Raw genomic sequence first — 26,994 nt, 5'->3', positions numbered from 1 at the left:
TTGAAAGCCCGGGGGGTTTTGACAAGTGTATGAGAGAAGGGGTTGGGAGAGAAATGTCTGTGGGCACATTCATGTGACTGTACAGAGAGTGGTGAGGGGATGTCTGCAGGTATATGTTTGGAAGAGGTGGGCTACAAGTATCTGATTGGCAAGCAAAGGTGTGGCAGGGCTTACACAGAGTTAAGGAGGAGGCATGGGGCAGTCCATTTGTGTGCGCAGCTTGTGTGGGGAACGCTAGGCAAAATCCTCCATCCACAGAGAGGCAAGTGAAGAACAGGGTCAGGACATGTGTTTGTGTGTACAGAGGCAGGCTGTGTAGGGGGAGCAGAGGGCTATGTTGCAGGATACGTATCTGGCAGCACAGCACTGAATATATGTGAGTATACGCTATACTGACAGACCCTTCTACTCTAGCACCTAAAATGGGGGGGGAGAGGGGCATACTCCCATGAGTACTATGTGAAATGCTTTTATGTCCCTCCTCAGAAAGGAATGAGGGAAAAGTGTTTCTAGGCCTGGGACAAAGAGCAGGAATGACAGAACGATCATTGCAAAATCCAATAGCCTGTCATCAGGGTGGGCAGAGGCACAGTACAATTAAAACATGCAGAGGGCAAAGCCCAGTCCCAGCCAGATTCCATCCAGCTATGTCCCTTACTCAGGCTTAGGTCATAATTATATTGATGGAAGCGTGATAAAGTTTCATTGAAGCACAGCATTGCCTCAGAGTAATAGGGCAGGGAAGCGGTAGTGAGGATCTGAGGTGGACATGGAAGTACATGCAGCCTGGAATATGCGGGCAGCTCTGTCTGAATTGAATTCGTACCAGGAAAGGGATATAATGAGGTCGCTATGTTAGAAGAAAGATGCTAAAAAGGTAGTAAAATCCTGCTGAAGATGTGAATCTCATAAGCCAGTTACTGGTACTGACTGTACCTTGATGAGATACTGAAACACCAGCACACCTGGCAGGTCAGTCAATGCAAGCAGCACAGTTGGATGCAGAGACTGAAGAGAAGTTCAGGTAGAACAGCTGACAAAGAGATCTGGATGGGACCCTGGAGCTTGTATCCTTTACAGCCTACTCTCAGAAAAAACATACAGAGATCCAGAAAAGTCACTTAAGACAGACTGCATGGCAAATTAAATCCACAACTGACTCCCACCAGCACCACTGGCACCATGCTGGGAAAGGGGTTCCATGCATCCCCTAATGACCAGTCATACAAACCCTGGAGCTCAGAGTGCTCTGCACTAGCCCAGAGAGGAAAGCCCTATGCTAAGCCACTGACATAATTTCCTGCATCCTTCTTGTCAATCTTTCCTCTGAATATCAACATCTCCTTTCTTCTCCTGCCCATATTTCCCATAGTTTTCATGACTCTGCTCTGATCCATCTCCTCCTTCTACAGCTGATTTATTATCTGTCTCTTCTTCCTCTTCCTCTCATGTTTTTTCCCTTGCCCCCACATCTTGTTGAGCTGCCAGGTCCCTCGTTCAGGGATGTAACTCAGCTGATTTACTCTCCTTAAAGCAGTGTCTGCTCTCATGTAAATCACACTCCAAACCCAGCCTGTGAAATGGGCTTGTTCACTAAACTCTATGAATAGGAAAGTAGGCACAGCTGGCCTATTCATAATCAACATAAAAAATAGATTAGCACTTTACAGATTAAACATTATCGTTTCAACAGTTAACATAAATCAGCTACGCTTACAGGCCTAGCATTGCTGCTGTCACTGCAGAGTGACAAGCATTGCAAAGGGAAGGGCTACCAGTTTGAGGTGCAGTGAAAAACAGTTCATTTGTCTTCCACCTCAGATGTAAGTTCTCTTCTGACACCCCCAGGGCATACTGCTAGAAGTTGTTACAAGGAGAAAAGTGAGCTACGGAAACAAAGGTAGGGGGTTAATTTTGATTAATTCACATGCATTTCTGAGCAATCCAGCAACCCACTATTTTAGAGACAGAATTCGATTGCCCTACTTCTTTCCTTAGGAAGCTCTGCTCAAAAACAGACAGAGCAACAGAGTCAGGCTCTGGAATGAGAACAGGACAGAGCCTCTAAATGCTGACTGGTATCTAGCTTTGTTTCTTATAGTCCAAAACCATTGGGTTCCTGTGGATGAGGGTAAAGCAGGTTATTTGATTCTACCTATTGTAAACAGGGGCACCCATCTCAAAAAATACCTCTTCATAACCTGGGGAGCCACCTCACCAAAGGGCCAATGAGTGTGATTCACTCCAGACATGCCCTGTAGAGAGTAGCCTAGAGAGTGCTACTGGTCAGGCTGCATCTCCTCCTTCACTGGGTACAGGACACTAAGTCACTGGAAATGGTCAACCCAACACACTGTCACCAGCATGCTATGGTTCTGCAGGCAACAGAGAGACAAGGCCCACAGAACCAGTACAGTCCATACCCTTGCCTTCCTTTCTGATCACTCACTAAGAACCACACAGTGTCTCACATGTTTAGCTTGGAGCAGTCAACCTGTAGTTCCTGAGCTGGTCTTCATGATTGCAAGGAATAGACAAAGGCCTTCGACAGAATACCCCATTAAGAACCAGCCTCGCAGCTCTTTCAAACAAAAATTTAAAATTAAAAAGGAAGAAAAACAGAAAAGAAAAAAAAGGAAAAGAATAAGAGGGGTTACAGTCCAATCGACAAAGGACAGCAGGGGACAGGAGGCATGGGCTTAGATGTTTTTCTTGGCAGCCAGGGCAAATATTCTAGCAGTTCACATAGGACAAGGCAGCAAAAGTTACATGGAAAGACTTCTTTAGTATAATGCCTCTTAACAGGCCCTGGTAATTTTAATTGCTCTACCCTCCTTCCAGCCTTTCTTGATAAATAGGAATAACACTTAATAGACCTGAACCAATCAGTTACATGCAATAAGGTGTCTGGCAAAATTAGCTTTGTTCTCCACTCACAACTGATACCACCTCAGTTTCATTCATTATCTGAAATGAGCCAACTAATGTATATTTTCTACTAATAATTCCAAATTTGGAAGGGTTGGTGCTGAACAGCCTCTTCCAAGAACGTGCCAACGTGAGATGGAGTGGTTATGTGAGCACTGTAACCAGAAACTCATAGGTTTGCTTCAGCTGAGTTCTCCTGGCACAAGCAATAGGTCATGTGAGTTTATTGCTTCAGTTGTCACAGATAGCTTCACAGGTTTGGCTCTGAATGATTCATCCTGCAAAAGAAAGCACTGCAAAGCTTACAGAAAATAAGTGCAAAATGTGCTTAATGTTCACAAATATAACTTGATTTCCAAAGAGAACATAAGAAAACTTCCTCTCTCTCAGGCTTGCCTGCCTACTAGGGACTGACACACTGCTAATGGTGGAAACATCTTTGAGACCCCTTAGATCCCAATTTTTGCTTCAATTCTCAAAATGCAAAAGCATGTTAGAAGTGAGGCCTCCCATGAGGAAATTTCCAGTGTTCTCATTCATAACAGCTTTTTTACAGGGAGGGAAACCTCTGGCCAGGGTTGAAGTGCTCTTATAGCTCAGCATCCTTCCATGGAATCAGGAGCGATCTCCCAGACAGATCCTAGAAGTGCCATAAAACAGAGCTTATTAGATCACTGCACATCTTAAACATTCATAAAAATGCTGTGTGTCTATTCTGTGCTTTAAGAAAATGCAAATATGTCAAGGTCAGGCCCCAGAACTCCTTATTTCATCTTATGTCATTTGTTTCATCTAAAATAACCTATTGTCAGAAGTCACCAGACTCATTGCATCATGTTTTCATGTTCCTGATGGGTCAAGAGCCAAATAACTGGGCAGATGTAAAATTCTGAAAGAAAACAGGAGATGTTAACCAGGCGGAATCAAGTGGGATATTAAAAGACCAGTGGGCAGGCAGATGACAGGATTCCCTACTCCCTCAGAGAAAAATCAGGCATTCTAAACCCAGCTTGGGTCTAGATTAGAGCATCAAGTAAGAATATTTCTGACTGTATCAGCAGCAGACTTTGAAAGAAGCCAGTCCCTCCACATGGCAGCTCAGTGCTTCTAACCCTGCTGTGCCATAAATGCAGATTGCTGAGCAAATGAGACACACACCATGTTTGGAAAAAAGAAAGTCTCCGTATGCAAGAAGGCCACATAAGGACTATTATCCCAATTATAGATAGTATTTCCAGTGATTGTCTGGAACTGGAAGGGTTACCCATGTACTGAGAGGTGGTTTCTGCCGATGGCTAGAGCACTGCTGTGCAGCACATCTACCACCTCCACAGGACAGACACTGAACACAGCCCAACACAGCTGTGGTGTGCACTGCCAGCCAAGATCTATTTGTATCAGAGCAACACTTCAAGCGTCATCAAAACTCTGAGAAAACTGTGCTGAGGAGAGCTTACCATCTGCACACAAGACACTACAGCCAACGAATTCCGTGCAGGTATGTCATACACTAAACCCAGGCACTTAAAATAATTTTTAAATTAAAGAAAAAAATGACACTAAGCATGCAGATCAGAGCCACTCCTTACCAGGCCATTCCCTGTTGCATTTTCTGATCTCCAGTCTTGTACTTCCTTGCAGAACTCCCTCTAAATCATACAGAATCACACCCAGATTCTGTAATCATACAGAAAACCCACTTGTATTGTAATCCTTATTAGACTGAAGGAAGTCAAAGAAGACTATCTTTTAATATCTCCACAAAACCTTCCCTGTCTTAGGCAGAGTGGCTTAGAGCGCACAGGAAGAGGCTGCCATAAGCAGGACTCAGCAAATCCTCTCTGAGGACCTCCGAGCAGAGAACCAGGGTGTCCTTGGTGTGACATTAAGGCTCAGTGACACTGGAGCTTGCAAATGGAGCAAGCAGTGACACAAGGAACAGAGCAAGGTGGGCTACCTGAGCCATATGAAGCTCCCTGTTTGGTTTTCCTGTCTGCCCTTAGCAAAGGAGCAGTGGCTCCGGGCAGCTACTGTGCACACAAGAGCTTGGTGTACACCGAGACCTGAGAGTGACTGGGGCCTCTTACCAGAGACAGAGCAGGGAGAGCACAGCAGAGGCTGCAGGAGCAGCATGACCTGCAGAGGCAGCCGCTCCTGCCTTTCAGTTGAGTAATGCAGGCCCATTTGTTCTCGGTGACATTAATGCTATTCGCCATCCATCTCAGACTCTTTAAATTACCTTTTTATGGCCCAAATCCTTTTCATAATTGATAAAAATCTCTTTTTTATATCCTGAGTTATTGAAAAAAAATGTGAAGTTTTTTATTCCTCATTATAGTTTTAATCCAAATGTGGTTTTCATTGACGGCTGCTTGGAAGCCTGTCAGGGCCTACTGAGAGACTCAGAGGGGTGGATGAAGGGCCAAATCCTCCTGTCCCACTTCCCAGCCCCTCATATTGTCAAGAGTAATGGCTACCACTGCCCAGCGTCCACTGTGGTGGGTAATGGAGGGTAGGTATGAAAAGATTTCCTGTGATGTATATAACATCCATAGTATGCAGAAGAGGCTCTTGCTGACCCAGATCTGGTCTCCTGTCTGCTAGCAATGTGTGCAAGGGCCACCTTCCACAGAGCACCCCAGCACAGAGATGCTGGGGTGAGGTACTTAAGGACAGAATAGAATCATAAGCTGTGGGAGACCTGGGTGTTCAGTAGAGCCATTCAGCATCAGTCCCATAACCCCAGTCAACCATGAGTTTGCACTGACTGTGCCACACACCAGGACTTTTGAGAACACACAGCCACAAGGCTGTGCAACACCAGAGGAAGCAGGCAAGTGTCCTGGCATCCTGGATGGGTTAGACAACAGTGCCAGCATGGGAAGAGGCTTTCTGGGGCTATATCAGGATCTGCAGCATCATGATCTGAAGACCTTGTGATCTAGCAGGGTAAATGCACCTTCTCTAGGGCAACGTATGGAGCCAACTACAGAATCATAGAATCTAGAATAGTTAGGCTTGGAAAGGACCTTAAGATCACCAAGTTCCAATCCTGCTGGCTCACGTTGAGTTTCTCATCGACCAACACCCTCAAGTCTTTCTCCGCAGGGCTGCTCTGAATCTCTTCTCTGTCCAGCCTGCAGCTGTGCCTGGGATTGCTCCGACCCAGGTGTAGAACCTTGCACTTGGCATGGTTAAACTTCATGAGGTTGGCATCAGCCCACCTCACAAGCGTGTCAAGGTCCCTCTGAATGGCATTCCTTCCCTCCAGCGTATCAACCGAACCACACAGCTTGGTGTCATCGGCAAACTTGCTGAGGGTGCACTCAACCCCACTGTCCATGTCAGCAAAGACATGGAGAAGTCTTGAACAAGACCAGTCCCAACACTGATCCCTGAGGGACACCACTCGTTACTGGTCTCCAGCTGGACATTGAGCCACTGACCACAACTCTTTGCGTGCGGCCATCCAGCCAGTTCTTTATCCACCGACTGGTCCATCCATCAAATTGATGTCTCTCCAATTTAGAGACAATGAAGTTGTGTGGGACAGCGTCGAATGCTCTGCACAGGTCCAGGTAGATGACGTCAGCTGCTCTACCCCTATCCATCAGTTCTGTAGCCTGGCCACCAAATTGGTCAGGCAGGATTTCCTCTTAGGGAAGCCACGCTGGCTGTCACCTTTCACACCTCATGTGAAAAAAAAAAGAAAAGTGGCTCATATTCCCTTGTGAACAACTTAGATGCTGTAGTACATGGAGTGTAATACCCAACAGCCTATTGAAGGCCTGCCTAGCTGCTCTCCCACAGGGCTGAACACTGCTTCAATAGTTTTGCAAATCAGAAGCATATGTCTCACCAGAGCTTAAAATGATAATTATCAGTTCCAGAAGGAAGGGAATCAGTCCATCTTTCTCCTAGTCACTGGCACAGCAAAGGCTGCCATGCTGTACCAAGAATGCACACAGAAATAGGAGTAAATAAAGGAGTCTCTTCCATTCTCTCTGTCTTTTCTCATACTCCAACAGTTTGAGGGCAGAGAAGTCTCTTGATGTGGGGGGATTAGCACCTTGCTATGGCCTCATTTTAAATCTTTCCCATGGCAGGTTCACATGGGCATACAATTTTTGTCCCTCCCTGTCAAATGGCCATGTGGCATTGCTGCATGTCATTGCAGTGACCATGCTCCCAGGTGTGCCTGGGTACATTTCAGCAGTGGATGAATAACATTTGTGTGTACAACCTAGAAAACACCCTGGGAATCTTGGGAGCAATTTAAACTGGAGGAACAAAGAGCAGTACCCTTCTTAGCCACAGTTTTGCTGCAGGGACAATGACTTCTCAGATGAGGAATATCCATTTCTTACTGTGCAGCACTGGTGCCATGCCAGATACAACAGCAGGAATTCAAGGAGAGCGAAGTCCTTTAACCTAAAGCTGGGTTCTCCAAATATCACTGTGAAAATGCATCCTGCTTCACAAACTCAGCAAAGGAGGTTCCTCTACCACATGTGCTTTGCTTACAAATCACAGTCAAACTGTTGACATAGTTGCTCAATCAGCAAGCTCCATTACTGTATGGCTGCAGGAGGTTTCTTACAAATGGCAAAATAGTCCTTGAACAACAGGTAAAAGCTACAATTAACTGGATGAAAACTATGGTCTCCTTGGAGGTGCTGGCTAATCAAGCAATTATAAACTACTTCCCATTACCTGCATTCCCACAAAGCAGAGCTAGGCTGACATCCTTCCAAATGACTGTCTTTCCAGCTATTTAAGCCCTTTACACAATTTGGCTTCAGCAGAGATAAGACTTGACCTTTGGGCTCTCCCCAGCCTTTTCTCCCAACTTTGAACAAAGCATGCCCTAGAACCAACACATTCACACACGTAATGTGTTCTCCCAGTGGAGCCTGTTTTGCCTCTCAGCCTTCCTGGGCACAGCAAACTCAACAGAACACACCGCTTCATTTTCATTTTCCACACTTGACACATTTTCACTTTCAGAACCTCATTCAAGCAAGGAAGATGAAAACAGAGGTAGGAGAGACTCTCATTCATATCACATCAGCCATTCTTATGCACATAGCTTTCACAACTGCTCCAAGGAATATATCCAGAAAAAGTCCAACCTGTGGTATCTCCACCAAAAGACTCTATGATCTTGCTGGCGATCATTTCCAGGAGTCATTGTAAAGATTTCTTTGACCAGCCTCTCCCATGGCTACTACTTGTGTTGCCCTGAGAATTCCCCCACTTCTCGTATACAACACTCAAGACAATGATCACCTCACACCATCACTTAGCCAAACCACTATGGCATAGATTAGAAAGACAGCATCTGCTCACTACTGATTATTTTTATCCCAATGATTTCTGAGAGGTACACAGATTCCCCCCTAGACTTAAACCGGGGTTTGACAGGACAACTCACTAATCAGTATATATGATGCTTCTCCTTCTCTGTCAGATCAGAACACACACCATTTGCCCTTAAATCAGTCCATATAGCTCCCTGTCTCCAGTCATGATGCTGGCTTATGATGGGAGATCCTCCATCAGCAGGGTGTCACATAAGTCTGTGTGGTGACAACAGGGCCATGTTGAACTTCTGTAAACCTACCTCACAAGTCCCCTGTCTTTGCTGAAAGATCAGCCCCACTGGCATGGTCTACATTTACACCAGTTTTGCCACAAAACCACTCTATTTGTCAAACGTCCAAGCCTCTGATAAGATTGTCAGGAGTAGGTCACATCAGAAGACAGACTATTTCTAATTTATTGAAGATACAATGTTTCTATACACAAAATTGGCTTTTTTTGAGCTCCATACCCTTTTGCAAGCTCTTGCCTAACATGTCAGCTTTTCACATCCCTCCCTAGGTACCTCTGTATTTTCAGTTGCTATTTCTATTTGAGACCAGTGGGGTTAAGCCTAGGCTCTCTCATTTTCTCTTCTACTTGAATTCAACTGCAAGCTCCCAGGTGTGATGCTGGCCCCAAGGGGGAAGGTGCCAGGATACTTGTTTGCAGTCTCCTCTGTCCTAACACTCCACCTTGACTTTCTGCCATCTATATTTCAGCTAAGTGTATTATATTTAAAATGTACTGAGGATGTAGTTACACTGGAATTAAACTTATTCCTGAAGTAAGCCTATTAAATCCTCTGGGCTCCAGCAAAGACAATGCTGGTGCATTACATTCCCCAAATCCTTTCTGTTTTTAAATACCTTGATTTGGTAACTAATTGACATGGGCATTTAACTCAGCTTTTAATATTGCCCAGTTTCACCAGCTCCTTTATTTCTATGTCATTCTCTTAATTTCTCTCTTTTATCATTGCTCTCTCTCTCATTAGCATTTCCTTTCTACTCTTTTCTTCCCATTTCTACCTTTTTTTTTTCTCCTTCTCTCTGTGTCTTTAAAATTAAATATTGCCCAGCACTGCCCATGTGGGTGAAGTGAATGGTGAGGGAAGTCTGCTGGGGAGACTGGATCTGAGCTGCCTTGCTGGGAATCAATGAGGCATAGAGGGTTCATCTAGGTCCCAAAAAGCTGAAAGACACCACAGTATATCAGTGGCAGCTGAACATGCACTTGTGAGAAAAGAAAAGGGCCCACCTTGGAGCATCAGCCTCAGCCTCTGAGCCACCACACAAACTGAGCCAGAGATGACTTCTATGATAACTTTATGGGAGCTAACCTTGGGGTGTCTTTCTGTGGCTTCTGTGGAGAGGAGACTATAGGATGGAGGCCCATGGAGCAGCAGGGATCTAAATACTGTGGTTACTTGCCTTATATCTAATGAACACAAGCACCTAGCTCTGCTGTCAGTGCTGTGAGCTACTGAGGGTTAATGGTGACACAAACTCCTAGGCTACTGTGTTACCTGACTGCAAGCACTGAAAGCGATTTATGGCATTATTTTCTTTGGGGGTTAATTAGGGGCTCGAGAAAGTAAAGGGCTGTCAGTGCTATCTAGATTAGTCTAGCCAAGGGAGAAGAGTCGTTCCTCACAGGGCTCTGCTAATATATCTTTGTCCTGAACTTCAACGCCTCCAGCTCCTACCTCTCAGTGTTGCGAATGGCGCTCCACCCTGACGTCCAGCAAACCTGTTAGTCTTGGCACAACCTCTGGGGTATGCTGCTCTGCTGAGTCTTGCCATTTCCACCTGGCAGGTTTCATACCCTTAATCTTCTGTTATCTTCTCTCTTCCTCAGCTTAACAGTGCCCATCAATAGATAGGGAAGATTTGCATGGCATTCTCCTAGTGGCAAGGAGAAGGTGTATCTCCCCTTGATACCTCTTGCAACCGAGAGCCACCAGGGACCTACTTACTCCTTCCTCTAGCTGCCCAGGGCTTGCTGAGGTCTGAGAAGCCAACAGAGGCTATGGCTGCCCCTACCTCTTTGCCAAGATCCTCACGGATAACTTGCTCAATCTCCTGCCGGGTGCTCTGTGGGGCCTGGTTGTGCAGCACTTTGAGGGTGCGGGTGTATTCCTCAGGCAGCAGGTAATCAAGTGCTCCTAGGTGCTGTCCCACCTTGATGAACGTGCCTCGGTTGACGCAGCACAGCTTCCGGAGGCGCTCAGCAGAGCGCAGATGCACCTGCAGGGAGACCAGAACATCAGCCAAACCCTTTTGCTGTCTGTTACATGCACATACCCACATAGGTATCTTTTATTTGTCCAGTACTTAAACAGACCAGGGATTTCCTTTCTTGATTTTGGGCACCATCATCTAATGTGTCAGGTAAGCATTAGGTCTCTGGCAGTATTTAGAGAGGCTGAAGCAGATGAGGACAAGACACTCCAGAGCATAAGGGGCTTCAACACTTGTTTGTACAGGCTCCATGATCAGTGACAGCACATTAGGTTTTGGCTCTGTCCATCCTTGCATAGAATATGATGTCTAGCCATAGTGCAGCATTGGTTTGTCACTGTGATCCGCTGCTATAATACACGATTTGTCAGGACTACAGCCATGTATGTTAGACTGTTGGTATGAGCACAGTGAATTCAAGTGAGAAGAAAAGTACAGGTACATCCCAGAAACTTCCAGAAGCTTGGAAGAAGAATCTGTTAAAAATCAAAACTACAGATGTCTATTTGGCAGTGAGGAGGACAGTATGCAGACAGTCCTCCATTCTCCTCAGCTCACTCTGACACACACAAGGGAAAATTGCATCCCTCCAGTTCAGCCAGGTCTTGGTCTTACTGCTTACACTGCCAACAAAGGCTGCAGTGACTGATTTTAGCAACCAAGAGTTAGGAGACTTGCCAGCTTTGCTCACATTGGCCAAAATGCAGCCACCAAATGACAAAAATCTATCATCAACCACTTGCCTGGTCTGGATTTCAGCTCCTGAGTTTCATTCTGCCTCTCAAGAACTGACCAGCCACCACATCCTTCTGTGACAATGATTTATTCTGCCTTTATTACTCTCACTAGAAAAGCTTCCTGCCAAGGACACAGCTATATTCAATATTCTTTAATAAACTTCAGATAAGTTTGCCCTAATACATTAATAAAATCTAAGCAAATCAATGACAAAAAAATAACTCCACACCCACCTCCTGTTAATGCCTCACACCTATCTGCATAGACACTTCCAATTCCTCTGGCCTCTGTGTCAGAAAGTCACTGAAGATCAAATCATGTGCCTGCAGACCTTATCTGCCCAAGATCCTGAGGTGAGGAACTCCACCAAAACATGCATCAACACCACACACACACACACACATTTAGTGGCCATCTTTGCCCTCCATACAAAGCAGTGCCGTGTCACGTCATAGGACAGGGCAAGTGTCTCGCATTTGGGAACACATCAGGGGACAGACTGGGTGCTGAGCTGCAACACAGCTGCAACGAAACACAGGCCTAAGGGAGTGTGAGGAGGAAGCCTAACGTGCAAGTCTCACACTCAGCATGCCAGACTTGACAGCTTGATGCACACATACACTTTCCTAGGTGGGCATGCATGGGCAAGTGTAATCCATGTGATGTGAGTCAGCTTCCCCCTGCATATTGCCTGCTCAAAAGCACTCGAAAATACATAGGCAATGAGCGTGCCTGAAGCCTCCTGTATTATTGTGCTGCATTTTACACACCAGCTTTAAATCTCCTGCTGTAACAAGCAAGCCTCTGCCCTTGCGGTTTCCCTGCTCTCCTCCCCTGTGTGCAGTGGTGACAAAATCAAGCCAAAAGGGGACAAGGAAAAGAAGCTGTGAAAGAGAATGAGAGCAAGAAATCCAGGGAGGGAGTAACGGGATGAAAGAGAAAGGCAGTAGGAGGGAGGGAGCAAGAGCAGCTAGGTAGTTTGTCACAGCACTGGGAGTGCAGCCCATTACAGGGAAACAGCTTTTATGCAGCTCCAGTAATCACCCTCTGCCCACTGCCTCCAGCTGTGGAGGAAATCACCCACCAGCAGCGACAGGGAAGGGGAAGGGAAGCGGTGGCCAGCCACCCTCCTCGAGGCATTGGGCAGCCACAGCCCATTGCCTTGAGCAACCAGCATCAGGAACCCAGCAGGACACAGTGGTGAGGCTCCTTGCAGATATGTTCCAAAAACCCCAGCACTGAGTAGGTACCAGCAGAGCCCTGCAACCTCCCCCAGGCACAGCAGGAGCCCATCAAATGGACCTCAGTCTGTGGCATGACTCATCAGAGCAGTGGCAACCCTGGGGCTGTAGCACAGTGCTGGGCATGCACCTGGGCAGCCAGCTCGGTGTAGAGGTGCTGGCTCCAATGTACCTACCGCACCACACGGATCGCAATGGAGATGGAACAAACAGGATGGAAAACCCTGGTAGCTGAAAATGCAACTGACTGTAGACACACTTGGATGTAGGGTGTATCTTCATGTCAGTTACTGCTGAGAAGGAGGTGGAAATAGCCTCTCCTCTACCACAAGGAGAGAGGAAATTTTGCCCTTCCCAAATTTATCCATCTTGTAGAGGACCCAGCTGGCCTCATGGACACAGCAGCTTTGGCCAAGAGAGACAAAAGCAGCCTTACAGAAGGCTACAGGAACAACACAGAGCAAAACCCTATGCACAGCACCATCCACCATGCTCTCACAGGTGACTTGGCTAAAACTCCTAAGACAGCTGCCCTGGCTGGCTTTCTGGACCAGGGAATGCCACCTCCTGCTTCTGCTAGAGAGACAGAAGATGGCCAGGCAGCTTGTCTCAGGACAAGGAAATCTATCTGTAGCCCTACAGTTTACAAAACTCTAGTCCATATTAGAGGCAGAAGTACAGTGAGAATAAAGCAAGAAGATGAATGCAGATTCCAAGGTCTTTTTTTTTATCAATCAGATCAGGAATTTTAGCAGAAAAATGTTCCTAACGCTGTCTATTAATTGCCTGTATCTCCCCAAGCTAGGTCACGGTCCAGATGCAGCACTTGTTTCTCTGATAGCTGACCTTCTCCTAGTCACAGGCAAAGTAAAAGTGCCACATTCCCACTACTGTGTCCAATGCTGTTGACCCATGACCCTATCCTACCTTGAAGAAACTGCAGGGTAAACAGAAATCCCTAGAATTGCTCAGAGCCTTTTTCTGAGAAATCTCACAAAATATTGCTCTTTGCTGCACAAGCAATACCTGAAGACTCTTCTCATCAGGGAAAAGAGCTGGGAAAAACAGCTAGTTAGACAGGAAGCTACTTGTCTGCATCGTGCCTAAGAGTACCCTGTAGAAAAAGGAAGCATTTCATGTACTGAGGATTACCAAGAATAAGCCTCCCTCAGGAAGCACTTCAGATCACAAATGCTGTCTGGAGTGTGTACATGGTTCTCCCCTCAGTCCACATGGACATCTCTTTCTGTGTCATTCCTTCCCCTTAAAATCAGCAGGACAAATTCTCCATTGGCCACTCGTGGTTTACATAAACCCTGGGTAGATTGGGATTAACACTGATTATTAAACTCTTTCCATGTGGGCCATAGTGAAAGTAACAACTGCTAGGTATGAAGAGGAAGCATCTTTGGGACAAAGCACACAGTCAGCTATCATGGAGCTGCAAAGGGACATTTTTTAATTTTTCCCTTGGTGTACAAGCAGACCTGGCTTCTCAGGTCATTTTGATGGTTCTGAAGAAGCCTTTACTCACAGAGACCTTGGCAAAGAATTGCTCTTCAGAGCACCAGGCATGCAAGTGTCACAGATTAGCAGATGCTAAACTGGTTTTAAAAATAAAGGAATTAATTCAGAAGACAATAAATACCACAGTTAAAATATAAGGGTGAACATTTGAGTATCTGGTGACATACCTAGGGACAAAAGGGCTCAGAAAGGCCACTAGAGACAGTAAGGTCAGTGGCGGAAGCCACTAGTCTTATGAAAAAGCCCTCAGAAAAGTCATTCTAACCCTGAAGGGCATATTCATAGCTGGCAAAACATGAAATGTGGATTAGGAATGCAGAGAAAAAAACTGATATGCAATTAGTCAAAGACATAACAAAAAAGTCACCAGAAATTCCTGGTGATGAGTGCTGCCTCCAGGAACATTGTGAACACAGACATCTCACAAAGGACGTCAGGCTGGATTTCACCCAGAGCTCAGAGCTAGAAGGGCTGTGCTTCCTCTCACCTTCATACCAGAGAGTATTCTTGTACAGGTGAGCAGTAACAGCTCCACACCATGTGATGCCCACTTGTGAGACCTAGCAAGAGAAAGGAGGCACCTTCTCATGACACCACACCTGCAGCACTGTGTCCAGCTCTGGGGCCCCCAACATAGGAAGGATGTGGACCTATTAGAGAAGTCCAGAGAAGGGAACACAAAGATGACCATAGGGCTGGAGAACGTCTCCAGTGAAGACTGGCTGAGAGAGCTGGGCTTGTTCAGCCTGGAGAAGAGAAGGCTCCGTGGAGGCCTTAAAGGGGGCCTACAAGATACCTGGAGAGAGACATTTTACAAAGGCATATAGTGATAGTGATAGGACAAGTGTAAAGAGGGGAGATTTAAATTAGATATTAGGAAGAAACTCTTTACTGTGAGGGTGGTGAGACACTGACACAGGTTGCCCACAGAAATTGTGGATGCCCCATCCCTGGAAGTGTCCAAGGAAAGGTTGGATGGGGCTTTCAGCTACCTGGTCTAGTGGAAGTGGGGTTGGAACTGGATGATCTTTAAGGTCCCTTCCAACCCAAACCATTCTGTGATTCTCCTGCTGCAGTCAAGTCCCTGCACAGGGCAAGATGCTGAGGAGAAGCCTGCCCATTGCCACTTATAATGGAGATACAATCTCCAGGACTGCATTTCAAGAAAGAATTCTCCAGAAAATATGTTGGAAACTTTAATCATATAAAAAGTATAGATTAATTCAAAAAGCAGCCAAGATGCTAATAATTATAATAAAAATGGGATAGCATATTAAAACTGCCAGCTTCCAGAGGACCAAAGAGGAACGAACGTTGCCCTATTTTTAAGAAAAATCCACAGTAATCTAGGAAATTACAGTCCTGCAAGCTCTTATTCTGTATCAAATAAATTAGTCGAGACGATAATTATAGAGAGTACTAAAAATCATCTAGCTAAATGCGGTGTGATGGAAAAAAGCCAACAGGGATTTTGAGAGGAAAAAAATAATTCTTCAGTCCACCAAAATACTCTGAGCATGCTAATGCAATAGCCAACAGAAGAGAAAAGGGAGATAATTTAATGAGACTTTCAAGTGGCTTTCAACAAATTCCATAACAAAGAGTGAAAAGAAAGCTGAGTAATTACCGGAGAAGATGCAAGAACATCACATGTTCATTTTACCCCATTCCCAGCTCAGAATTCCCTCTCTGCAACACCAAGCCCAGCACTACAAGCAGCATCTGTGAGGGACTCTTGAGTTAAGCCAAGGCTGCAAGTTTTGCGATGTTTCGACCACAGCCTCATTTCAACCTGCTCTGAGCTCTTTCAGACAGAGTGATACTGCAGAAGCCCTGTCTGTGTTACCACCCGCAATGTTGTCACTTCCAGCAAGGCTGGACTAGCACTGGACACACTAAAAAATGTGATGAAAAGGGAAGCAGGTCCAGGTAGTGCCCATGAGGCAGAATGGGCTGAAATGGGTTGGCCTGCATCACTGTCAGAAGCAGAGTGCCCTATTATATTCATTCTTATACCAAGGTTTAATTTCCCTTAATTTCCCTTTGCTAGTTACCTGGCAAAGGATAAAACTGTGCAGTGACAAAAATTCCATGAGATGAAACAGAAATTATTCACCACTATGGAGAAATATGCTCTGCCAGGTCCCTACCAATGACAGGTGAACAATCAATAGCCCAGTAGGTCACCCTCAGCATAGATGGCTGTAAGGTTACACATATTGGAAGGTGCAGTTTATCCCATTGGCACATGCTGATGGACTCTAAATCAACTGTAGCCATCCAACACATGCATCACATTGTTGTGGACAGCTCAGTGAAGGCACCTGCTCAATGCACAGTGGGGATCAGAGAAAACACAGTCAAACAGCTTGTTTGGGTAAGAGAGAAAAAGAGAAAAAGACTACCAAAATGCCAGTGTATAAATTGAAAGCACAACCTCACCTTGGGTTCTGGACATCCCATCACAGAAACAGGTACAGGAAAAAAAAAAGAGGATAGCAAAGGACAAGGAAAACATAATCATAGACTTGAAAAGATTCTATAAAAAAAAGAGATCTGAAATGTTCAAGGACTGTTTAGATTAGAGAGAATTGATGCATAAGAGATAGGAGTGATATGAAATAATGAAAATAAAATCTCCCATTCCTAGTTCCAGCCTCACAAAACAGGAAATAATAAGACATTCCACAAAACAACAACCTTTTAAAAGTGGTGTATTTTTTACATCCCATTTTGCACAGCACAGCATTAACCAGTGGCACTCACTGTCAGAGCACAGAGAAGCCAAGAGTTTAATGGAACTCAGAAAGGCTTTAGACATTTATGATATAACAACCATATGAAATTCTATATGGAGCTTTTCATCTCTAAAAGTGCTTTTACAAAACTCAGGATCACTATCCCCCATTTTACAGACTCATAAGGACATTACATGTAACAAAATGTCTAAAGAGCTTTAAACACTCTTGCTCAAGGCATCAAGACAAAATTACCCTATTGATTGGCCACAGTGAGATACATAATGCAAACAGGGTGCATCATTGAAATCTTCAAAGAACTTATTTGGTGTCTTCGGCTCCCACATTCTGGTTAAATTAGTCACCCCTTCTGCTGGGGTTCAACCTGCTTCCAAGGATCTTCTGTATTCACTGAATTACCTGCCATTGCAAGGACGTGGGACATTGGTGATGGACTCTTGCTTTCCTCCCATGGCACAGCACAACTGCTGCTTATCGTCTTTCATATAAAGCCTCTGGGATGCTGGGAAGTATCCTGCAGAACACAGTGTGTGGAAGCATCTGAGGCATATATGCTGTCAGCCATTCTGGATGAGACAGCTCTTCCAGGAATACCTGCAGTAGCAGGAGACTGGACTGGAAGAGCCAGGCTGTCACTTGGATTCCATACAGAGGGAAGAGAAGATGTCATCACACCTCTGTAGTGGGTAACCCTAAAATACTGTAAAGTCAGGGAGGGAAAGAATCTGGCCACAGCCCTTTTCTCTTCCACCCCTGATAATGACAGGGCCATATGCACACAACTGGTAAAACTACAGAACAGCTTTAGATATAACCCAAGACACCACAAACCAGAGCAGAATGAAAGGATGTCCACCTCAGTGGACAGTGACACTACCACAGTGACAGACTGAAATCAAGTGCTATGCCAAAAGACCTGTGAAGACATTTAGGAAGGACATAGCTACTGGTGAAGTGAATAGGGTTCTTGGGTGTTTTAAAAACAGCAATAGAAAACATAGAACCCATTGCAATGACAGCATAAGTGCATCTAAGGGGCTGTTATCTCTTTCGACGTATCTATATAAGCATACAGTTAATATAAACTATTATAGCCTTCACTATCAGCTTGGTAATCAAACTGACTGACAGCAGGGATGCTGCAGGGAGACACACAACTCTAAATGGAATTGTTATTGCTTGCTTTTTGTATTATCTTTCCTGCCTACCTTTTACAAAATCTCATTCTTATGCACACCCAATATTTCCCATTCAAATGCTTCCTTACACTAATACTAACTGATCATGGACACAACCTCGTCTTTGGAACTGGAGTAACTCCTGGTGCAATGTACCCCACTATCTAATAACTCATTATTTGTGTAAATTATGTACAACATTCCTAAAGATTTACCTATGGGTCCCTGTCTGCCTACATGACAGTAAGGCACTCCATACGCTCACCCTTAGGCAGGAACACTGTTACCTTTTCAGACCTACACTTTTTAGTTAGCTTCTCCTGGTGCAAACCCTGGTTAAAAAGGTATCCCCCTAATTCTCAATTTTGACTTCCATAGATCAAAATAGTCCTAGCAGAGATCATGATCCTTCAGAAATTCTGGCACAAGTTGGTTGCCACTGATACAGCCAGGAAGTGAGAAGGGAGCTTTATAGCCTGCAAAGGATAAAGGACAGATGATTCCCTAGATTAAAGTGACAATTTCTTAGCTTCTCAGTTTCACAAACACAGGAACAAAGAGTCACACAACTAGCAAGATGCCCACTGAAGTCTGTACAAATGGAAGGATATACACAGTGAGTCTACATCAGGCAGCTGAAATCTGGTGGTGGTGCTGTGGCCTTGCATCACCAAGTGCTGAAGGCAGCTGAAATTTAAGTAAACACGTTTTATGATTTGTGCAAAACTTCCCTGGAGATCATGAGAGACTTTTTCCAAACCCAGGTGAGCCCATTTCATGTCTACAGACATGCAAGCTCCCACCCTCCAAGCCATCATCTGCACACAAGCACACACAAATATTGATCTCCTATCTACACTACATATGCTCCCACATTCTTCCCGCTAATACCTTGATTCACAACATGGTTCCTAATAATCCGTACAAGTGACTAAGGGATGGCCTAGAAACAAACCCCTAGTTTGAAGTGCCACTTGGTTCAGGAAACATTTACACTGGGCTGAAGTCCATCTCTTCAGCCAGTCACTTCCCAAGTTGCTTTGGAGTGGGAGAAGCAGAACTTCTCAACCACAGCACAGAGCACCAGCAGTCACCTTGCTGAATCACACCTTTACTGGCTAGTGCATATACTACCAGCACCAATCGTCTGCTTGAGTTCCATCTTCATTTTGCTCCAAGCTCGGTCATTTGTGCTCTGATTATCTCTCATTACTGACGACCTTGCTGTAATGAGTTTTAATCTGCCTCGTATTAATTAGAAACATTTTCATTAGCCAGCTCGATTTTAGGTAAACAGCTAATAGAAGCAACTGAGCTCCAATTAGTTATCTGTAGGGCAGTTAAGGAGAAAAATCAGAAGGGAACAGCTGTTTCCCCTCTAGACACCTCTGTGATATAATGCACTGTTCTGTCTAAGTCTCCTGAGCAGGAAGAACAAGAAGCACAAGGAAAGGATGGTAACATGCTAAAATAACTTGGAAGTACCACTTCTATGGCCATTACCTATCTATTCTATAGCATTACATGTCTATTCTCTCTCACTAACACTTTCAGATCAAACTGCTGAATACAGGAGTCAGAGTCAAACTGAGTCCTTTACACCTACAGACATCAACTCCAGTGAACAAGGTTCTGCTCTTGAAGCTGTTTTACCCTGTGACTGCACAACAGCTCCTTCACACAGGCTTTTTTGGGGGGCATGTACACTTATCTGAATGATATTTACACATGAGGTTCAGCTCAGATGTGCATGAGAAGAAAGGACCAGATGTATGTATACACAGATGTATCCTACTTGCAAGTCAGCAGATTTCCAAAAGTGCCTTCAGTGCCTTATTGCTAGAGTTGATGTACAAAGAGATGTGTTACACACTTCGTTGCAGAGCACCCATGGAGAATAGGAAGTAATTCAACAGCACACTGCAGAAGGCACAGAGACATTTACAGAATCCGCAGTGAAATTAGGCACATGTCTCGATCCATTGATCACAGTGCCTGCAGCTCCTGTTATAGAGGCAGGTGAAATTATAATAGATTTGACACAGCATCTCTCAAAATCTTGCTAACAAAATTAATTCAACTCAGCTTGGATCAGACTATGTGAGATGGCAGTGAAAACAAGCTGAAGGGCTGTAAACACACCATCTTACATGCCTTTGTGTTTAGCTGTAATGGGGGGCTCCCAGCCACCAGTCCTATTAAGCCCCGTTTTATTTGCTATTTTCAGCTGCTGTAAGAAAAAGATCAACCAAGATGTGTGTTACATTCAGGAGTGTTCCCTAAACAGAAGCTGCTGACACACCCTACAGAAACCATAGACTACTGACCGAACAGCAAGAGATGACATTGTGCAGCAAAGATGACCTGAAGGGAGAGCACTCCTAGACAGCTGTGTCTATGGGAAGTGAGGGCTGGTCCTGGGCCATGGGGAGGGTGGGAAGAAGAGATTAAACAGGACCACAGTAGGAAACAGCTCTCCTTGAAGCTCATAGAGTTATAGCTATGTATAGGGAGGTTTTGCATGAGGGAGAGGGGTGTAGAGATGGTCTCTTCACTTCCAAGAAGTCTGAAGTCCCAGGTAGAGCAGGGACAGCAAAACAAACAAGGACCAGAAGCCACTGCAAGACAGATCAATCAGTATGGACAGAAGAGAAAGAGTTTCATGATTTCATAATAAAACAAGATGGTCCCAAGAAGGCTGACTTGGTCGCATTTTCCAGCTACTCAAGATGTCAGACACTGTAAACACAAAGTGAAACACACAGCGAAATACACAGGGTGTTACTAGGATTAGTGAAGAGGTGGCAGATAAGATTAAATGACTATTAAGAGAATCTGTTCAATGAGGATGGATATCTGACAGCCTCTTCCTTTAGTCCCCACACCCTATCCTGCAATAAGAAGGAGCTGGAAAAGCCATGGACTCCACAGGAAGCACCAACAAACAGAAGATACACTGAAAAAAAAAACAACAGTGAAAGGTGAGGTTTACCAGGATGGATGGTCCAAGCACTATAGGAAAGATGGAGAAAGCTCAGCTAAGTCTCATCTAGTTCAGCATCTGAGGGTCAAGACAGGGTAGCTTCACACAGTCTGCTCTCCTAGCACGGGTGTGCATGGAAGAAGCGCAAAGGCAGCCGCTGTAGCTGGAGGGGAGAAATCGTCACATCCACTTTGTCAATGCCGAAGAATGTGGGCTGACGTTTTTCTCTTCCCAACAGTCGAATTCCACCCTACCAGCTGCACGTCACAGCTGACCTCCAGTCAGGACCTATCTGAGTCAACGTCAGACAGCTAAGCTGTACAACAGCAGCTTCTCCCCCTTGTACATATGCAACTTCTCACCTGGCAGGTGACTTCAAGGCTGGGGAGCAGAGCAAGCGAGCCCCCTATTTTACAGCCATGCAGATGGGCACTAGCATTCAGCTTGGTCACAGAATCCAGAAAGAAGTGTTTCCATTGCAGTCTCTCTAGAGATCTCAATACAGCCCCTTACCAAATGGACAGAGTCAGATTCCTTTCCCCTTCTTTAATCTTAGAAGCTCTGACCTTTAAAGTACACATCTCTTCCCACAGGAGCAGGATGCCTGAAGAGGAAAGAGACAGTAACACATGAAATACCTAGAAGTGATTAAATTGGATTGACGAGGAAGTCAGGAAAGATAACAACCATGGGATTACACTGTCAATTCCAAAAAACTGCAGTGACTGTCATAGCAGCACATCCAACACATAGAGAGTGGCTGAGGTGCCAGTAAGTCATCATCAATGGCAAAGCACAGTTCTACTTTCAAAAGTGCCTATGTTGGAAAAAAAAAAAAAAAAGAATAAAACCCAAAAAGTGTTCCCTTGTTACTCAGCAGGTCTATTCCCTCCTGGGTATCAGTCAGAGTTGTGATTTCAGTGAAAAAAAAAATAAAAATAAATTATTCCATCTTTTTCATCCCGCTAATGCTACACAGCTGCACACCAAGACAGACAGACACTGTCTATCAGGATCCTGGCAATGTCACCACTATGAAAGACTGAGTTGGTGTCTCTTCTGATTCATACATAATCAATAGACTTGTTAAACTGAAATTAGGTCAGATCCTTCCTTGCAGCCACTCCTGTGCTTTCTCATTGAAAACAATAGGTTTGTGCAAGTGCCAGTGGAGGCAGAACTTGGAAAAAATGGGTGCCAGTGAAGGTAGCATATGGCCTACAGAATCTTTATGGCTGCTAGAAACACAGACAACAGAGAGAAACTATATTGGCTTTGAGAGTGCCACTTTAAAATAGCATGAAATAGCAGTTCAATAAAGTAAAATATATGAATATTTGACATGGCACCAAACTGAGATGGACAAAAGGAGCGCCCAGGTGAGGCCGCATGTTAGTTATTCATTATTTAGAGTAGATTACTTTTGCTCCCACAATAAGCAGAAGAAATTACCCCCAGCAGTACCAGAGGCAATTGCCTTTACTGCAGCTGGTATCACAATGAACAGTATTGCACATCTCCCCTGCGCTTTGCTGCAGCTCACCATGGTTATGAAGGGAATAAAACTAAGGTCATCCTTATATAAAATTACATATTCAATGCTTTGCCTTTTCCATTGCCAGTTGTTGAGTTTTCTCTCTCATCTAAGAGATGAATGAGCATCCACGAGGCAGGGATGCTGCATTTGTAAATGTCAAATATATTACAAGAACCTAGAGTAAAATAGTCAGTAAAGCTGTTGGACGTCTTGTCTCATTCTAATTTTAAGAAAACAGAGTGTCCCTCCACCTGCTCACTGTCAGCCATTGTTTTATTTACAAGGAATTGGGTGCAGCAGAAAACATTACCAGTGTATGGGGAGCTGAGCGTACAGCCGAGAAGAAAAGGAGCAGAAAGCCTCTACCTTCAAGTTGCCTATCCCATCCGCATCAAAGTGACTGGTCAATATTTAAGAGTGGTTCAGCCTAGTAGATTATGCACAGTTGCCTGTGAAGGAATATCCCTACCCTTTTAGAATCATAGAATAGTTAGAGTTGGTAAGGACCTTAAGATCATCTAGTTCCAACCCCCTGCCACGGGCAGGGACACCTCACACTAAACCATGCCACCCAAGGCTCTATCCAACCCGGCCTTGAACACCACCAGGGATGGAGCATTCACAACCTCCCTGGGCAACCCATTCCAGTGCCTCACCACCCTAACAGGAAAGGATTTCTTCCTTATATACAATCTAAACTTCCCCTGTTTTAACCCGTTACCCCTTGTCCTGTCACTACAGTCCCTAATAAAGAGTCCCTCCTCAGCGTCCCTCTAGCCCACCCCCATCCTTTCAGAGAAGCAACTGCAAATAGCAGGAAATGGGCTCTATCACGTAGAAATCTACAGATTTTTTTTTTCTTGATTTAAAAGATGCTGATCACCACAGATCACCTGAGCAAGCACCCCAAGGGGCAGGGTAAAGGAAGGCTGGTCCATCACTACCCAGTTACAACTCCTCTGTGAAGAAAACTGCAAATCAGGCAGCATTTTCCACAACTGAAAAAGGAAAGCACCATCTAGGAATCCAGAGGTTTCAGTTTGAATCTGACATAAGCAAAAGTCAAGGTTGCTTTAACAAAAGGGGTAGAATCTGGTATAAAAGGCTAACACTGGACAAGAACAAACAACAACATTGCACTGGAGATAACAGGCAAGAGTCAATCTCCATCAATAGGCTAGTCAAAGACAGCTAATTTCTATCCTTGGCTAGAAGGCAAATAGTAAACTAAAGGCAAAAGGCCTATCACAAAGGCACCTGCTGCAAAATCTGACAGAAAAATAATATTGACAAAGATCCTCCAAATAATTAGACCTTGCTGGCAAAATACATTCACTGCAGATAGTCCCAAAGACAAAATTTGCATGCCAAAAAGGACCATAGAGAATTAGCACTATACAAGATGGATGTGAAACAAAACAATGAAATCAGATGCTAGTAATCCAAAAGTAATGCTATCTAATGATTCTTAGCTTCAAGTATTTAATATTTAGGCATTTACATACTCCACACAGAGATACAGAGATCCCAGGAAGAAGGGTGAGGTCACAGTGAAACTGGGAGTTGGTATCAGCACACAGGAGAAGATGTAAAATGGGATAAACATGGTCTTGATTTGATCTCTGGAAAAGAGTGGAGCTTCATTGTTCTCTCAGTAAGGAGATTAAGGCATACTGAGCACAGATTTCCACTGAAGATTTGTTCCTTTCCTGGGCAGGGACAGAGCGCTGCATGTACAAGCACTTGGCTGGAGGCGGTCAGACAGGACTCCAGTCCCAACTACAAACATCCTTTGCTGAGTCATTACTGCCTGATGACTTCAGTGAGACATCAAAGAAGGCAACACTGAGAACATGAACAGGCCTTCTCCAGGAGCTTCTTTAAGTCTCTACATTTTGTCTATTCTGAACCCTAAAATGGGCTCCTTTTTAATTGTGTGTTCCTCAACACCTGAGATTCACTCATAGTAGCCACTCACCACTCATGGATTCACAGTAGCCAGTCAACCATGAGCTAGATATTGGTTTCTTTGAAAGCACAATTACCAAGCATACATGAATTGCTGTGCTGACTGCACATAAACTGGGTGAGCTTCTAAACACAGCCATTAGCAATCCAGATATTTCAAACTTCTCCTTCCCTATGACAGAATGCTTCAGTCACAGGGAGGCAGGGTGCCTCAACCATCGCCACTACAGGAAAGCAGCCATCTATGGTCCATATCACAGCTGTCCCGAGAGCATCCCACAAAAATGATTTGGGGCAGGTAGTTTGCAACTTCCAGGGGAACACAGGCAGACAGAACATCACTGGCCACTGGGAACTCAACCGGTACATCAGATCTGACCTTCTGAATAGAGTGAACCCTTAGTGGCAATAAAACAGTCCAGATAATGAGTTTGTGTCTTGTTCTAAAATCCATCAAAGCCACAAGTCCAGCATTCCTCACTTCCAAGCCTTCATGATGCTACTCAACCATGACCCAGACAAAAGATATTGGTCCAATACCAACAATGAAGACAGACCGTCCATATGGCAATGCCCAGACTCAACCTCTTTTTGGCACATGATGTTGGGAAATCAAAAGCTCAATAAAAGCAAGCTTGGAAACTCACTTTATACTCTAGTCCTCATCTTGCAAATTCCTCACCTCCAACATTTATGTGTTGGCTTACAGAGAAGCATGTGCTTCCAGCAGTTATACAGGAGCTGTTGGATTGTACTACTCAGTTGCCTGAAAGAAGAAAAAGAAATCTCCTCTGTTGGCCTATTAATCTGTCATAACGAGATTCTTCATAATTAATTTGTCCCTAACAGTTGCTTTGCAATGGTAGCGAGAGAGTATTTCGGGAATGGCAATTACCTCTGGTGTCAAAATGATGAGGAAAAAAAATGTTGAAACACCAACAAAATGCAGTGCCTTCTCCACTCCCACCCAATGGTGGGTGACAGCACTACACATTGGAATTACAGTGCGGTTAATTACTAAAGATGTGGCAATTGAGAATTCATTTCCCCTCTTGACATGAAATTTGATGAACAATGCAGGTGGAAGGAGGGGCACCTGCCACTGGGATGGGAATAGCATGGGGAAGTGGTCTTATCTATATGTTGCTGCTTCTTTAATTTACTTTAAGTACACATATGTACAACTGTAAACAGTGGACACTAAAGGAATTTTCCTTGATTAGCTACACATACATCCCACCATTTTGCAAAAAGACAGAGCTTTACTTTTTGGTTGTTGCTTCACTTGAATTTAGTATCCTTCAAATAAAAATCACATGTCTGCATTATTTCAATACTAATGTGAAATATAAAGAGTTTCTAGCCTGTTCCTAAACAGGTAAGTTCCTTGGGCTGAGAGCTCATTGGATTTCAGAACCTGACACCTGACTTTCTTAAGTGAGATTTCCAGGAATTTAAGCAATATGCAAGGTGTGGAGCTTGGCTCTCCAGTCAACGACAAAGTTCTGCCAGAGCTGGGAACCTTACTCCAGAAAGAGACTGTGAAGGGGAAACCTGCTGGCTCTACTGCCACTGACACAGGTGTGCAAACCCACAGCCTGGGAGAGCTTTCCTGTCTGGCGTTGGCATCGAATCCACCTAACATCTGATTCAAGCCTGGTGCATGTGGGTGACAGGATAGAAATAGTTAACGAAATGGATTCAGGCATTATCTCCCTGGTCTGCCTTAAGCCCTGGGAACAGTGAAGAAAACACCAGGTGCTATTGCCCTGGTCAGGCCTAAGCCTTGGGAACTGTAAAGAGAACAATGAAGGGTAAAGATTGGTTAGCAAAACAAAGCGTAAGGTTTGTAAGATAAAGCAGGATGTGCATCTCAAAGACCAAACAATGTGAATATTTGTAACCCTTAGCAGTTTTGCTAAATCGGGATGATAAGGAAACAAGAGAGTGGAAAGTTACTGCTTAGCACTTAGTAGACTAGAAAAGGGATTCGAGATGCGAAATAAAGGTCTTCAGATTTCACCAGAACTGGAGTTCGTCTTTGATACGCCACAGGTGCATAACTGAACAGAGAGGTCAGCTGTGCAGGGCTAGTGTGGGAAGCTATGGAGATATACCCACAGGGGTGAATGCATGAAGCTGCTTCTGCCTGCATCTTGCTCAGTCCTCAACCTCATTACCAAACACTTGCTACCCTAAAACCAAAACATAGGTTTAAAAGAATCAAACATCACCCTCATTCCTGGCAGAGACTCAGTCCCTAGCCTGACCTATGGGGACAATAAATCAAGAAACGTTGCAGTGGATCTAACCCAGCCAGTCAGGGAGGCAAGAGCTGGTATGCTTCATACGCATTAGGTTGCAAACCTCTTGTCTTCAAGCACACAGCCCTGTACAACCACCAGCAAAGCAAGCATGGTTCCAGCTAACAACCTTGCTGGTTTTCATTCCACATTGCTCAGGAGCCGTCATTTCATTGTAACAATGTTCCCCAGTCAAGGATCACCACTCTGTATATTGGCAACAAGTAA

General features: G+C 44.6%; 1 protein-coding gene across 4 annotated transcripts in view; it reads right to left on the bottom strand.

Moving 5' to 3' along the window:
* The window catches only part of ADCK1 (aarF domain containing kinase 1), an 80,467-nt gene that overhangs the window by 37,775 nt on the left and 15,698 nt on the right, over positions 1-26,994 (bottom strand). For 3 of the 4 annotated variants that reach the window (XM_062636162.1, XM_062636163.1, XM_062636164.1), the window contains one exon: positions 10,335-10,538. The exons of the other annotated variant lie outside the window; for it this stretch is intronic. In XM_062636162.1, the coding sequence (XP_062492146.1) occupies positions 10,335-10,538 (204 nt within the window). The remainder of the gene's footprint in view (positions 1-10,334; positions 10,539-26,994) is intronic. 4 annotated transcript variants of the gene reach the window in all.

The sequence above is a fragment of the Pezoporus occidentalis genome, unplaced genomic scaffold (assembly GCF_034315485.1).
Source record: "Pezoporus occidentalis ecotype Australia unplaced genomic scaffold, CSIRO_AGI_Poc_V1 ctg47, whole genome shotgun sequence".
NCBI classification, from domain to species: Eukaryota; Metazoa; Chordata; class Aves; order Psittaciformes; family Psittacidae; genus Pezoporus; species Pezoporus occidentalis.
The sequence above is the reverse complement of the archived record's forward strand: the minus strand, read 5'-3'. Positions and strand labels throughout refer to the sequence as shown.